A 15,831-nucleotide genomic window follows, 5' to 3' on the forward strand; every position below is an offset into this window, starting at 1 on the left:
AGTGTGGTCTGACTCTATGCATCCTACACCCCTGGCCTACATTGTATTCTGCAATATCATAGTATTGCACTATAAAGTACATGTTGCTGTCTTCTGTGAAGGAATACAGCACCAGAATCATTATTAGTACAAAAATACAGCATTAAAACAATCATCAGTGCATGAATCTATCATCACTACCACCATCGGTACATGAATACGTCTCCAGAACTACTATTATTACATTTTACTGCAACAAAACCAATACTAGTACAGGAATACATAAACATCACCACCAATAGTACAGGAAACAATCAATGACTTGACCATCAGCACAAGCATACATCACAAGAAGCACCATCAATAATTGCATATATCACCAGAACCACCATCAGTGCAGGAATACATAACCATAACTATAATCAGTACACAAATATATAATCAGAACCATAATCAATACATGAATATATCACATGGATAAATCACCATCAATATCATCAGTTCATGAATATATCCCCAAGATTAGTACAGCTATCAACAGCAATGTTAGGTCAGCCCCTGCTATATACTGTACATTTATATCACATGAACTTACAACTCCTAGCATGTCATTAACAATGGCAAGGAGATCCTGGGTGCTGTCACCAGCCATCATCAGAATGCAGACTATACAAGAACCATAGTGCTGATTAGATGCAGGCAGTGTCACAAATAAATAATTACACCTAAGCACCTTATAGGTAAGATTTTCAATTATTGTAGTCCTTCTCATTCCTTTTGTCACCATCTAGTCTTGACACCATGATGTTTTTGGACTTCCAGAGCCCATCTCTGCAAACTTTACTCTTCTTCTGCTTCACATCATAATAAGGTGCCCTTATAAATAACAGTGTCAATACAATGTTCATGAGCAAAAATATCTGCCCATGCAGTGCCCCTAACTAATAATTGCCTCCCCCTTTGTTCCCTGCACAAAATCTGAATCCCACATTGTCTCTCTTATGGTAGGTACACAGCCTACACACTGCCCTCTCCTATAAAATATTGTCTCAACAACACCGTCCTCTTCTATAAACTACTAGACCCCATCATTCCTTATGAACTATAATCTCCCCAAGATCTATCATTATCATCTTTATCCTTAACACTGCTTGCCATTATGAACTATAGCATCCAAACTATAGCCTCCACGCCATCTGTCCTTATAAACTTTGGCCTTCACACTCTCCGTCCTTCTCAACTATAACCCTGACAGTCTGCCCTTATGTACTACAACCTCCACACTGTCCACCATTATAAACTATAAACACCAGACAACTACCAATTCATAGTGTTTCCCCTATGTAGTCCCTATGTCCACACTGTCCCTCATTCTGCCTCTCCAGTAAGTCCACATTTTCAGTGTGTCCTTCTCACACAATCCCCTCTATACTGTGCCTCTTCTCTACATTTCCTCTGTCTATACTGTGCCTCCTCTCTATACAATGACCTATCTCTATACTGTCCCCAGTCTGTACTATCCCTCACACTGCTCCTCTCTACTACCTTCTCTATCCTGTGCTTCCTATCTATAATGCCGCCTCTCTAAGTTGTGACTTATCTGTATACTGGCCCTCTGTATACTGTGCTTCCTATCTATAATGCCGCCTCTATAAGTTGTGACTTATCTGTATACTGACCCTCTGTATACTGTGCTTCCTATCTACAACGCCACTTCTCTAAGTTGTGACTTATCTGTATACTGGCCCTCTGTATACTGTGCTTCCCATCTACAATGCTACCTCTCTATGTTGTGACTTATCTGTATACTGGCCCTCTGTATACTGTGCTTCCTATCTACAATGCCACCTCTCTAAGTTAAGTTGTGACTTATCTGTATACTGGCCCTCTGTATACTGTGCTCCTCTCTATCTTGTTCCTCTCCATGCTATGCCCAATCGCTATATTATCCCCTCTCTATACTGTGCCCTCATAACACGCTCCATTTGACTGTAGTAAATGTCTGTTGGAACTTTGGATCTATGGAGCATTTGCCTTTTCCACCATCTTAGCCTATTCTGCACAAAGAAGCGGGAAGCTAATTAGTGCTTTTCTGCCTGGGAGCAGCTCATTTCTCTAATTGTATTTAAGTCTAAAATTGTATTTTCATCCTGGTGCCTCCATCTTTTCATCTTCTACTGATTTAAGCAATCTCTTGTCCTTGACTCTACAGCAATTGCCATAATGATGGGCCCTTCTATAGTAATCAATAATGTCCCCTTTAAAGGGCGCTTGTTACTAGATTCCTGCTGCCTTAACCATGGATCAGAGCCTGCATGCATGATAGCAGAATCAGTAGAAGCCAGGGCTGCACTCGACTAGTCAGGTCTCTCTTTGTGGTCCCCGGCCGACTCTTAAAACTATGTTTTCATAAATCAATAATACACATCAAAATAAGCAACTTTGTAAAATATATTAGCCGACAAATCTGCTTCTATCTCCTCCTGGACTGATCTATCATTCTCAAAATCCTTAACTAATGGGTAAAACCTGTATTCAGTGAAGGCAGATGTATACAATACAGAGATAGGAGATGGCCATTGCTACTGATAAGATTCTATATAGACCGGTGAGGACACATGGACTAGAGGTAGAGCTCCCCTCTTCTCCTCCCCTCTCCGATCTTTATATAATCTTATCAGTAACAACTGCCATCTCCTATGTCAATAACATTGAAATCTGTCTTCACTGAATACAGATTTTACCCGTCAATTGAGGATTTTGAGAAACAAGTACAGGATGAAAAAGAAGCAGATTTCTCTAATAAGATATATTTCAAAGTTTCTTTTTTTCATGTGCAGAATTGACTTATGGAATAAAATGTAAAATGACTGTTACTCTTTAAAGAGGTTGATGAAACTAACTACTAAACTTATCATATGTGAGCAAATGCCAATGTGGTCACACCTTTGTACTTGAGCCCAAACTGAGAACAGATAATTACTGCTCAGTTTGTCCTATAGGAAAACCCCACAGGTTATATGTAAAGCTCCTTCAATATGAAATTATTGTGCACAAAGTGCCCCCTCATAGTTCTCTTAGGCCGGCCTCACACTAGCGAGTTTTACGGACGTATGAGCGCATAAACTACGTCCGTAAAATACGCATTAAACATGGCCCAATGATTCCCTATGTCCCAGCTCCTATCTGCCGTATTTTACGGATCCGTAATATACGGTCTTGTACGGCCGTAGAAAATCGCAGCATGCTGCGTTTGTCACCGTGTTGCGCAAAAAAATCGCCAATGAAAGTCTATGGGTGCGTGAAAAATACGGATTACACACGGACCAGCAGTGTGACTTGCGAGAAATACGCCAGCCAACGCCAGGTGCAAGGAATTGAGCCAAGCCCTCAATCATGAATCCCAGACATGCTAATTAGCTGAAAACGCCACACAGACATCCCGGAAGTCTGGGGCTCGCCTCCACAGAGTTGCATGCATCATGGCCAGTCTAATTAATGTGGACATGCTCCTCATCCTGGTCCAAGAAAGGCCAGAAATATGGGACCAGCGGGATCCAAACTACTCCAACCGGGCCAGGAAAGAGGCAGCTTGGAGGGCCATCTGTGGCCTCCTATTCCCTGATTATGCCCAACGGCCACGTGCGGAGCAGACAAGACTAAGTAAGTACACTCATGTATTCCCCAGATTTGACTTTACAAGATGCTTTCCCTACATGATGACTTGAAGAATCATTTTTAGATATCTGTGTCATTTATGTCCATTTTGTCAAATCCCAAAGCTGATTAACAAGGCCAAGTGTTTATGTACATAGGTAATCTTGATGTTGCGCGGATAAATATTTCTTGGTACTCATACCTCGCCCAGAGGGGTGTTGCCCCTTGTCTTTATTTGTCCTAAATTGTCACATTAGGCTAATTCTTGCAGAAGGCATTTTTATTTCACATTCACAATCCGACCTAATGTATGTTTGCAAGAACAGGGTTCTCTCCCCTCCCAGTCTGTGACTGTAAAGTTTCCAACTGTGACCGATATATAGACCACTGCATGTAACCCCTTTCACATCTGCTGCACCATGTAAATAATGGTGCAAGAAACCCCCCCCAAAAAAAAACAAAAAAACAAAAAAAATCACTGACAACTGTAAGAAGCTATGTTCCTACTGATCTTGCTCAATATTTTTGAACATGTAATTGCAGTGGATGATGTAATGACACGATGGCGCAGCATCCGGGACCAATACCGGCGTGAAAGACAGCAGCGGGCAAGAAGTGGGTCATCAGCCCCACTCAAGAAGCGGAAATATATCTACTATGACCGTCTTTCATTTTTGGATGTCAGTATGAATCTGAGGCAGTAAGTAATAACCTCTCCACACATTTTGATTGATAATCAATCTTATCTTGTTATTTTTACGGTTCTTACATTGCCAATTACATGTAAGGATGTGTAAATATAGTGCAAAATATAATGTAAACAAGGCTAAATTCAAAAAGGATCCTGGATGAGAGAGGACCCTGCCCGCCAAACATCACTACCTACTACAAGGGATGGATGAGAAGGTAGTAGGCGAGATTAGAAATGTTCATGCAGTGGTTTGTTAGTTGGTTTGTTACTGGATGTTCTGTGATTGTTTGAAGATGTGGGTCTTCCTGTTTTTGTTTGAGCTTGAAATGTTAGGCCACATTATGATGTGTTGTGATAGTGTTGTTAACCTTTGGTGTGATCCCACAGAAAAATCTGGTATATTCATGTGTGAATTTGAGATAAGAGTGGAGTAGATGTTGGTCTGATATGAGGTTGTGTGTATTTTTTTTGACACAATATAGCTCACAGATGTGTAATTAAACAATGGGCAAAAACTAATCCCTTTTTTTTTGCATTTTATTAACAGAACACAGTCTAACCTCACAGAGAGGGAGACCGGGTCGGAATCGGAGGCTCTGATCGATCCTGTAAGTGTTGATGAAGAGGTGGCAGGCCCATCTTTCCAAGCTTCAGCATCCATCCTTGAGGACCCATCAGCATCATCATCACAGCAGGCAGCAGCAAGTGAGGAAGATGCAGCAGCACCACCACCCTCAGCACCACATGATGCTGAAAGGCCTGAGGAACATGCCCAGAGCAGCAGCCCTCCACACCCACTGGTGTCATCCCCACAGGCAGCTGGGCCTTTACGGAGAGCCCGCCGAAGGAGAGAGCTGCAAGCAACAAGAAATGATGTTGACGCTGGGGTCCTCAATTATTTGGCCAGAGCAGCAACGGATGATGGAGAGGAGGCCTTTGCCCGCAGCCTTGCCCGTTACCTTAGACCCCTTCCCCGTGAGGTGAGGCTACGTGTGAGAGGGTGTATGCAAATCCTGATTGATTTAAGCACAGCTCCAAATAACCCCTATGAGGTGTTTGAATATCTTGAGCGAAGGCAGCTTTCCCAAACCAACCTCTTGCGCCTTCAATTCCCTCAACAGGAGCAAGATCAATCAGGATTTGCAGCACCTCCTCCACGTATGCCTCCACCTCAACCCCTCCCACCACCAAATATACAAAGGCCATCAGTCTACCAAATGGCAGCCTACAACCCCCAATCCCAATATGGCAACTTTTCCAGACCCAGTGATGTAGGCTGGTCCCAACCTGGGTTTGGACAACATGGCCATTTTGGGCTTGGGTATGATGCAAGCCAATATGTCCGTCAGCATGAGGCACAGAGACAATTGGCTTATGGACACCACCCAACTGGCCAATATGGACAAGGCCAGTATTCTGTGCCACAAGCCAGTGCATCCTCACAGGATGAAGTCACATTGGCCCAACAAAGGCCCCCTGACCAGGACCCAGAGCAGGCACCATCTCCACCGCCAACTTACAGGGATTTGTAATGTATTGTTGTTTTGTGGCCTAATCTTTATATTTGTGAGCTGCCTACCATGGTTTTGTGTTATTTTTGGCACCATTTAACCTTTTCTGTTTTTTCTGGTTTTAAACTTCACCCTAAAAAAGGAAAACTAACATATGAAAAAAATATGTTAACAGGGAAACCAAAAAAGGCTGGTTCTTTAAGTAAAATGTTTTTGAAAAAGCTAAATGATGTTTTGGTCAAAATCATTATTGCATCACACACATATTCTAGAAACATAAACATAGGGTCAATAAGGAAACACAACACACACAGTACTTTTTCTGGGGCATAAAAAATTATATTTCACAAAGACATCAAGAAAATAAGAAAATTACAACTGAGAAACAGCATAATCTTGCCAGGGAGTAGAACCCTGAGGAGATACAAAATAATTTGTCAAAACATCCCTAACTTTGACTCCAGAAAGGGGACGGCGCGGAGGAGGGCCATGTGGTGTTGGCCTAATTACACTACGCAACATGTGTTCATCATTACCATCTGCAAAGCAATCATGTATGCGGGTAAAGTTGTGCAAAATGACTGATGCTTTGATAACTTCAGTGACGGTAGCCTCACTGAGCTGTATGGCAGTCTGGAGGACACGCCATTTTGCCACCAGAATACCAAATGCACACTCAACCAGTCTCCGCGCCCTAGAAAGGCGCAAATTAAATATCCTCCGACGGTGGTCCAGGTTGCGCCGGGGATAAGGCCTCATGAGGTGTCTGGTCAGTTGGAACGCCTCATCACCAACCAAAAAAAAAGGCATTGGTTCTGCAGTGGAGCCTGGGAGTGGTTGTGGTGGTGGGAGATGTAACTGGTTGTCACGTAGCCGCCGACCCATTATAGACGAATTGAATACCCTAGAGTCTCCAGTTCGGCCATAGGCCCCAATGTCTACAATTATAAACCTGTAGTTACTGTCAACTACAGCTAACAGTACTACAGAGAAAAACTGCTTATAGTTGTAGAATTGGGAGCCCGAGTTCGGCGGCTTACGTACCCGGATATGTTTCCCATCCACCGCTCCAATGCAGTTTGGGAAGTCACAATTCACCTGGAACCCATGGGCTATTTTGAGCCAATCAGCCTGTTTTGGCTCAGGCATCACAAGGTCCTTGAGTCTATCCCATATTTGCCGACATGTTAAACGCACAATGCCAGAAATGGTTGATTGGCCAATCAAAAACTCCAGGTGGAGTCCCGCAAATGACAATCCAGTGGCCAGGAATCTGAAAGAGAAACACATACCAAAAAATTACATATGGGTCAAGAGTGCACACAAAACATTTCTCATAAAAAAATCCCAAACAATGCTGGGACAAACCAAAATTACAAAGGGAGCTTAACTAAAATATTTTATGATCTTTGTCACATCTGCTTGTGACCTAATGTACACATATTCTGGGTCAAAAATAAAGGAAACAAACCCATAAATACAACAAAAGGTATGTGAGGATGTAGAATACATACCGTAATGTAAGGAGAAGACGTTCCTCGGCGGAGATGGCTTTGCGCATCATTGTGTCCTGAAATGTTATTCCTGGGCGTAATATCTCCAACAATCTGTCAAATGTTTGGATTGTCATGCGGCAGTAGAGATAGAACTTTTCTGGATGTGCCCGCAGAGCTGTATATAGCCGATGAAAATGGCCTTTAGTGAGGCGTTGGGTCAACAGAGGATGCACCCACATTCTTCTGCTCCTCCTTCGCGGATCCACAATCACAGGGTATGGCTGGCCAAACCGACGCGACAAGACCCAGTTAAACAAAACCCGCTGTGTTGGGGTGAACTGCAGGTGGTCAGACATGGTCCAAATGTTAACCCAACACTCCAACAGATGGCAAACAACAAAATGACCATATGGGAGGGAGACACCTGTTGTAGGGGCCTTAAATAGGGTTGATGATGGTAATTTAAATCAAGTTCAGCCTCAAAAACCGTTAATTGTCCATTTTGTCAAGTTGCGTGAAAAAAACGCAAGACGGTGGACATACGGATTACATACGCAACATTACCTGCGCAAAATACGCCACCACACCTTGCCTACGGAGTTCGTACGAATCACCGTATTTCGAAGCTTGAGGCGTATTACGGCCGTAAAAAACGGACCGTAATTTTATACGCTGAGTGTGAGGCCGGCCTTACTCTGTAAAAATTAGCTAGATATATTAATTATGCCAAAATGCCAAGATGGAATTCTAATTTATGCAGAAAATTGTGATATCTTACTATACACTACCGCACAACCTGCACAAAATACCCATATAATATATGACCATAGTGTACACAAGCATGCAGGTAATGTCATTGCAGATGATTGTAAATAAAAGACATAAACTGAGGATGTAGCAGAATTACTGAACTGGTACATTAAATCCTGAATGGAAAGTAAATGGACCTCATCTCTCATATGTTGCTTATTTAAATCTGTGTTATATACTCTTGTTTTATTGTCTGCAGTTCATCAGTTCAATTTGTTAAACTCCCTCTCTATAAGTAATGCTCACAGCTGTCTAAGGTCATATTCTCAGATGCGAAAACTTTGCATTTGATTTTGTAATTTTTATTCTGCAGTTGTCTGCATCAAATAACACAATCTGATTATTGTATTTTTGCTACATTTTCCATTTTTCATGCGTTTATTTCACAGGTTTTACATAGCTGTTTTAATCACACTCAGCTCCGAGCATGCTCGTGTGCTAACAGAGTGCCTTTGGCATCCTCGAATAAAATGTTCTAGTTCTCGCCATTGCATGTCTCGAGGTTGATCAACAGCCACAACAAATGCAGGGATTGCCTAACAAACAGGTAATCCCTGCATGTGTTGCAGCTGTCAAACAGCCATGCGATATGCAGCCTCGGGGACTCGAACATATTTTTTGAGCTCGCCGATGACTCTCAGTTAGCATGTAAGAGGGTGGTGCTGTTATGGACAGTAAGGAACACGCTGTCACTTTAAGAGGCTGCGCCCCCTTGTCTGGCGAGATGGAATGTTCTGCTTTTCCCCTGCATTAATCGTTGTAATGAACTAGTCGGTGCAGAGTGCAGGAGTGGAGCTGGAGCAGCGTGTGTGAGCTGAGGCTGCTGCAGAGAGGACTTTTTGTGCTGATAGCTGAAAGAGAGGAGAACTGTGTCCTGATATAGCTGCAATAGAGCCACGTAGATACAGAGAAAGGGATTTACAGTTTCCAGGAGCATCCCTAGGATCCAGAAGAAAGGAGAAGACCACGTTTCATAGAGCTGACAGAAAGCCGTGCGCACCACCATATTAGACTGCTGGGGGCCCCCCTGGGACTGGACCTGATTCTCCAACATCACCGTGAGTTTGTTCCTGTTTGGTGCACCTGTTAGGGCTTAGTGTAGGCTTCAATAGTCAGTACACATTAGCCGTGTGGCCTGCTGAGTAAAGGCCAGGGAGGTTATATGTAGAGTAGCATCATCACACGTTTATTGTTTACATTTGCTTGTTAGACATATTTTGAGTCTGCAATAGTTGTAGCACCTTGCTGTTGTACGGAAAAGTTAAAGTTCATAACTCTTGTAAATTGTCTGTTGCCATTGTATACCCCTGTTGGCATCTTCCTCATTCCCTTTATTCCTTGCCTTCCAATAAATCTACCCTTTGTTGTTTGCACCTCATCTTGTGTATAGTAGTCTTCCTGCACTGTGGTGGTCCAGCCATCGCTTCAAGTGGCGCTGCGAGCAGGGTACTGTCACCAAGATGGAGGCAGCAGACAGCAATGGTGGGAATGCTAATGTTAATGGAGATGCTGTGGGCATTGGTGGAACCCCTGCAAGGACACTCCCTATGGGCACCATATTTAGTGTGCTATCAAAGTTTGACGGCAAGAATATGCCACTGCCCGACTGAATGTCCCGGCTGCAAAGCACCCTGAAGATTTATAACATCAGCCCAGAACTTGAAGTGGACATTGCATTAACTGCCCTAGAGGGAGAAGCCCGTAGAAACATCTGCCTACAACCAGAACTCACCCGCAGTACCCTGAAGGAGCTAGTGAAGTTCCTGGAAGAGATCTATGGCGAGACTGCTAGCGCCAGACACCTTCGCGCCAAATTTTTCTCTAGGATGCAGCGGGAAGAAGGAATCTCTCAGTATGCAATAGCACTGCAAGAAGTGTTAGCAGAGGTGCAGAGAAAGGAGGCCGATAGATTTGGCGGCATGGGCTCTAAAGACTGGATACTCCGAGAGCAATTAATTCTGGGACTGCACAGCACATCCTTGAGGCGAGCACTGTCAGAACGGGTCCGGGCAGATCCGGCTCTTACGTTTTGTCAAATCCTGGCGGTAACAGTGGGCCGAAGTAAAGAAGAGAGCTATGCGTCTGGGGTGATGCGTGTCCAGGGTGCCAATACCAGAGGGGGCCCAAACCATCAGGAGGTGCTGGTCCAGGTGATGTAAGACTTGCAGCGGTCCCTTGTCAATGTGCAAGAGAAACTGACCAAGATGGAGCGAAGAGTGGGGGGAACTACAACAGTCTGACCCACCGTACTCATGCAACCATTCTTCAGCCCGACCAATAAAGGATCAGTGGTATCAAGCCCCCTCCCATCAGGCATCGGAGGCACGAGGACAGGCTCGAGGTACCCCTCGGTGAGGAGGAGGCATCCAATGCTGGGAATGTGGAGGACGGGGGCACCTTGCCAGAGACTGTCGGTACTATACTCAAGGCCAGCGGAAGCCGCCGTTAAACTACCAACCCCCGCAGTAGTGCAGCACTCTGCGGGGGAGGTGAGAAGAGAGGCCATTCCATATCATAACGAACACTTGATTGCTGGGATCACCATCCTACGTGCTGAATTCGAAGGAGTTCTAGTGGATTGCCTGATAGATACCGGGTCACAAGTGACAACGATGCCAGAAGCGTATTTCAAGCAGCATTTCCAGGACCTGACCAACTCAGAAAAAGAGACATTGATCTGGTTGTTTGCTGCCAACCAACAACCGAGCCCGGTCACAGGGGTCGTGTGGATGAATATTCGAATCTGTGGGCAAGAAGTTGGGAGAAAAGGGATCCTGCTAGTCCCTGAGCCTATCAAGGAGGATGTGCCTGTAGTACTGGGAATGAATATCCTACGTGAACTCGATCAGTTTATGTTTACCAAATGGGGACCTGGATATTGGAAGAAGGCTACTACACATAAGCATACCCAAGAAGCCCTTCAATGACTGATCTGCGTCTGTGGGACGCAGAAGAGTGTGCCATCTTATCAGACGGTAGGGGTCATCAGGGCTCCTGGTAAAGAACCTGTAATCCTACCTCCCGAGCGAGAAACTATAGTATACCGTCCAGTGGGGACTCACCGCAACCTTGACGGGTTGGAAGTGGTTGTTCAGCCTGTGGCAGGCGGAGGAGTGGACCAAGCAGTCATGATAGCTCGTAAGATAGCTGTGGTCCAGCGAGGACATGTCCCCATAAGAGCTTTGAATGTGGGCCCCGGGGAGGTCACCTTGCCATGAGGGACAGATCTGGCCCTGGTGTACCTACATAAGGGTGAAGTGGTGAGTCAGAAGGAGATGTCTTTATCACCAAAAGAAGGCGCGGGGTGGACCCTAGCAGTTACTGCGGGGGACTGTTGTGAATTCTGCTTTTGGGCTCCCTCCGGTGGTTGTAGGTGGTAATGCAGTTGCCCCTGAGTTGCAGTCCTGGTCAGGTGTATCTGCTGATTGCAGTTCTGACTGGGGTATTTAGGCGTGCAGGATTCATTAGTCCTTGCCAGTTGTCAATTGTTGTTGGGAGGTGTAGGACCTCTGCCTGGTTCCTCCTGCCTTTCTGCCAAATCAGCAAAGATAAGTGTCTGTTTTTTTTTTCCTGTGGCACACATGTTGTGTGCTTCACAATTCAGTGCTATTCTTTGTGTTTTCTTGTCCAGCTTAGATTGTTTCAGTATTTTCTCAGTCTTGTTGGATTCTCTGGAGTGGCAGATATACATTCCATGTCTTTAGTTAGATTGTGGAACTTTTTGTACTATCTGTTGTGGATATTTTTGGAAGGGTTTTAATACTGACCGCCTAGTAATCTGTCCTATCCTTTCCTATTTAGCTAGAGTGGCCTCTTTTGCTAAATCCTGTTTTCTACCTGCGTGTGTCTATTCTTCTCCTACTCACAGTCATTATTCGTGGGGGGCTGCCTATCCTTTGGGGGTCTGCTCTGAGGCAAGGTAGCATTCCTATTTCCATCTATAGGGGTATTTAGTCCTCCAGCTGGTATGTTAGGCACACCCCACGGCTACTTCTAGTTGCGGTGTTAGTTCAGGATTTGCGGTCAGTACAGGTTCCACTGACTCCAGAGAAAGTTTCATGCGGCTCCAAGGTCACCAGATCATAACAGTACAACTGGCCCATAATGAGTTAAATGCATCTCAGAAGAAGGGAAGAAAAGTGTTGAGCCATTTTTTTTTCTGCAGTCTGTTTTTTCTTTTTTTCCCTCTTTATTTATGGGTGGCTGAGGAGTTTGCTGCTAGGGTACAGGGTATTTCTGATTATATTGTTCAGACTCCTGCTTTAGAGCCAAAAATTCCTACTCCTGATTTGTTTTTTGGTGATAGGTCCAAATTTTGGGGTTTTAAAAATAATTGTAAACTGTTTTTTGCTCTGAGACCGCGATCCTCCGGTGATTCCATTCAGCAGGTTAAAATTGTCATCTCCCTGCTGCGTGGCGATCCACAGGATTTGGCATTTTCCCTGGAATCTGGGAATCCAGCCTTGCTTAATGTAGATTCCTTTTTTCAGGCTTTAGGATTATTATATGATGAACCGAATTATGTGGATCAAGCAGAGAAAACCTTGTTGGCCCTGTCTCAGGGTCAAGAGGCGGCAGAATGGTTTTGTCAGAAATTTAGAAAATGGTCTGTGTTGACTAAATGGAATGATGATGCTTTGGCGGCAATTTTCAGAAAGGGTCTTTCTGAATCCATTAAAGATGTTATGGTGGGGTTTCCTACGCCTTCCGGTCTGAGTGATTCTATGTCTCTGGCCATTCAGATTGATCGGCGCTTGCGGGAGCGTCAAACTGTGCGCGCTGTGGCGTCGTCCTTAGAGCAAAGTCATTGTGGCGACGCTTCTCATGTCATTTCAGTCTGCCCTAAGCGGACAAAAAGGATCGCTAGTTCATTTACTATCAGTACTGTACAACCTAAATTTCTGTTATTGGTGTCCTTGATCTGCTCATTGTCATCATTTTCTGTCATGGCGTTTCTGGATTCAGGCGCCGCCTTGAACTTAATGGATTTTGAGTTTGCCAGGCGTTGTGGTTTTCCCTTGCAGCCTTTGCAGAACCCTATTCCTTTAAGGGGGATTGATGCTACACCTTTGGCTAAAAATAAGCCCCAGTTTTGGACACAGGTGACCATGCACATGGCGCCAGCCCATCAGGAAGATTGTCGATTTCTGGTGTTGCATAATTTGCATGATGTTATCGTGCTGGGTTTCCCGTGGTTGCAGGTATATAATCCTGTGTTGGATTGGAAATCTATGTCTGTGACTAGTTGGGGTTGTCAGGGGGTTCATAATGATGTTCCTTTGATGTCAATCTCCTCTTCTTCCTCTTCTGAAATTCCAGAGTTTTTGTCTGATTTTCAGGATGTATTCGATGAGCCCAAGTCCAGTTCCCTTCCACCGCACAGGGACTCTGATTGTGTGATTGACTTGATTCCAGGCAGTAAGTTTCCTAAGGGCCGACTTTTCAACCTGTCTGTGCCTGAACATACCGCCATGCGGAGTTATGTTAAGGAGTCTTTGGAGAAAGGGCATATTCGGCCATCTTCTTCACCGTTGGGAGCAGGTTTTTTTTTTGTTGCTAAGAAGGATGGCTCCTTGAGACCTTGTATTGATTATCGCCTCTTGAATAAGATCACAGTCAAGTTTCAATACCCTTTACCTTTGCTTTCCGATTTGTTTGCTAGGATTAAGGGGGCTAGATGGTCTACGAAGATTGACCTTCGGGGGGCATATAATCTTGTTCATATTAAACAGGGTGATGAATGGAAAACTGCGTTTAATACGGCCGAAGGCCATTTTGAATACCTTGTGATGCCATTCGGGCTCACTAACGCTCCATCTGTTTTTCAATCCTTCATGCATGATTTCTTCCGGACTTATATTGATAAATTCTTAATAGTATATTTGGACGATATTTTGATTTTTTCCAATGATTGGAAGTCTTATGTGGAACAGGTCAGGATGGTATTTCAGATCCTTCGTGACAATGCTTTGTTTGTGAAGGGGTCTAAGTGTCTCTTTGGGGTGCAGAAGGTTTCTTTTTTGGGCTTTATTTTTTCTCCCTCATCTATGGAGATGGATCCGGTTAAGGTTCAGGCCATTCATGATTGGATTCAACCCACATCCGTGAAGAGCCTTCAGAAATTTTTGGGTTTTGCTAATTTTTATTGCCGTTTCATTGCTAACTTCTCCAGCGTGGTTAAACCCTTGACTGATTTGATGAAAAAAGGCGCTGATGTGGCAAATTGGTCCTCTGCGGCTGTCTCTGCCTTTCAGGAGCTTAAATGCCGATTTACTTCTGCTCCGGTGTTGCGCCAACCAGATGTTTCTCTTCCGTTTCAGGTTGAGATTGATGCTTCTGAGATTGGGGCAGGGGCCGTTTTGTCTCAGAGGGATTCTGTTGGTTCTTTGATGAAACCGTGTGCCTTCTTCTCCCGCAAGTTTTCGCCTGCTGAACGCAATTATGATGTCGGCAATCGGGAGTTGTTGGCTATGAAGTGGGCATTTGAGGAGTGGCGACATTGGCTTGAGGGAGCTAAGCACCGTATTGTGGTCCTGACTGATCATAAGAATTTGATTTACCTCGAGTCTGCCAAACGGCTGAGTCCTAGACAGGCTCGATGGTCCTTGTTTTTTCCCGTTTTGATTTTATGGTTTCGTATCTTCCGGGCTCTAAGAATATTAAGGCTGATGCCCTTTCTAGGAGTTTTTTGCCTGATTCTCCTGAGGTCCTTGAACCGGTCGGCATTCTGAAAGAAGGGGTGGTCCTTTCTGCCATTTCCCCTGATTTACGGCGGGTTCTTCAGGAATTTCAGGCTGATAGACCTGACCGCTGTCCTGTGGGGAAATTGTTTGTTCCTGACAGATGGACTAGTAGAGTGATTTCTGAGGTTCACTGTTCTGTATTGGCTGGTCATCCTGGTATTTTTGGTACCAGAGATTTGGTTGGTAGGTCCTTTTGGTGGCCTTCGTTGTCACGTGATGTGCGTTCTTTTGTGCAGTCCTGTGGGACCTGTGCACAGGCCAAGCCTTGTTGTTCCCGTGCTAGTGGGTTACTTTTGCCATTGCCGGTCCCTAAGAGGCCCTGGACGCATATTTCTATGGATTTTATTTCTGATCTTCCGGTTTCCCAGAGGATGTCGGTTATCTCGGTTGTTTGTGACCGGTTTTCTAAGATGGTTCATTTGGTGCCTTTGCCTAAATTGCCTTCCTCTTCAGAGTTGGTTCCGTTGTTTTTTCAGCATGTGGTTCGTTTGCATGGTATTCCGGAGAATATTGTGTCCGACAGAGGTTCCCAGTTTGTTTCTAGGTTTTGGCGGGCCTTTTGTGCTAGGCTGGGCATTGATTTGTCTTTTTCTTCTGCATTTCATCCTCAGACAAATGGCCAGACCGAGCGAACTAATCAGACTTTGGAGACTTATTTGAGATGCTTTGTGTCTGCCGATCAGGATGATTAGGTGGCCTTTTTGCCATTGGCCGAGTTTGCCCTTAATAATCGGGCTTGTTCGGCTACTTTGGTTTCGCCTTTTTTTGGGAATTTTGGTTTTCATCCTCGTTTTTCTTCTGGGCAGGTTGAGCCTTCTGACTGTCCTGGTGTGGATTCTGTGGTTGACAGGTTGCAGCAGATTTGGGCTCATGTGGTGGACAATTTGGTGTTGTCTCAGGAGGAGGCTCAACGTTTTGCTAACCGTCGTCGGTGTGTTGGTTCC

The 15,831-nt window shown here is 44.6% G+C and overlaps 1 protein-coding gene across 1 annotated transcript; it reads left to right on the forward strand.

Moving 5' to 3' along the window:
- Nucleotides 1-3,066: 3,066 nt before the first annotated feature.
- Nucleotides 3,067-5,859, forward strand: LOC143764674 (uncharacterized). The gene is made up of 2 exons (XM_077250493.1): nucleotides 3,067-4,336; nucleotides 4,875-5,859. Exons 1-2 carry the CDS (start codon nucleotides 4,134-4,136, stop codon nucleotides 5,857-5,859), a joined length of 1,188 nt encoding a protein of 395 aa, XP_077106608.1. The 5' UTR covers nucleotides 3,067-4,133.
- Nucleotides 5,860-15,831: the final 9,972 nt, after the last annotated feature.

Source organism: Ranitomeya variabilis, chromosome 4 (assembly GCF_051348905.1).
Source record: "Ranitomeya variabilis isolate aRanVar5 chromosome 4, aRanVar5.hap1, whole genome shotgun sequence".
Classification (NCBI taxonomy): domain Eukaryota; kingdom Metazoa; phylum Chordata; class Amphibia; order Anura; family Dendrobatidae; genus Ranitomeya; species Ranitomeya variabilis.

Coding starts and splice junctions, on each gene's coding strand:
- LOC143764674 (XM_077250493.1), top strand. CDS start 4,134: ATGTTCCTACTGATCTTGCTCAATATTTTTGAACATGTAATTGCAGTG. Junction 4,337..4,874: donor GTCAGTATGAATCTGAGGCA/GTAAGTAATAAC, acceptor TTTTATTAACAG/AACACAGTCTAACCTCACAG.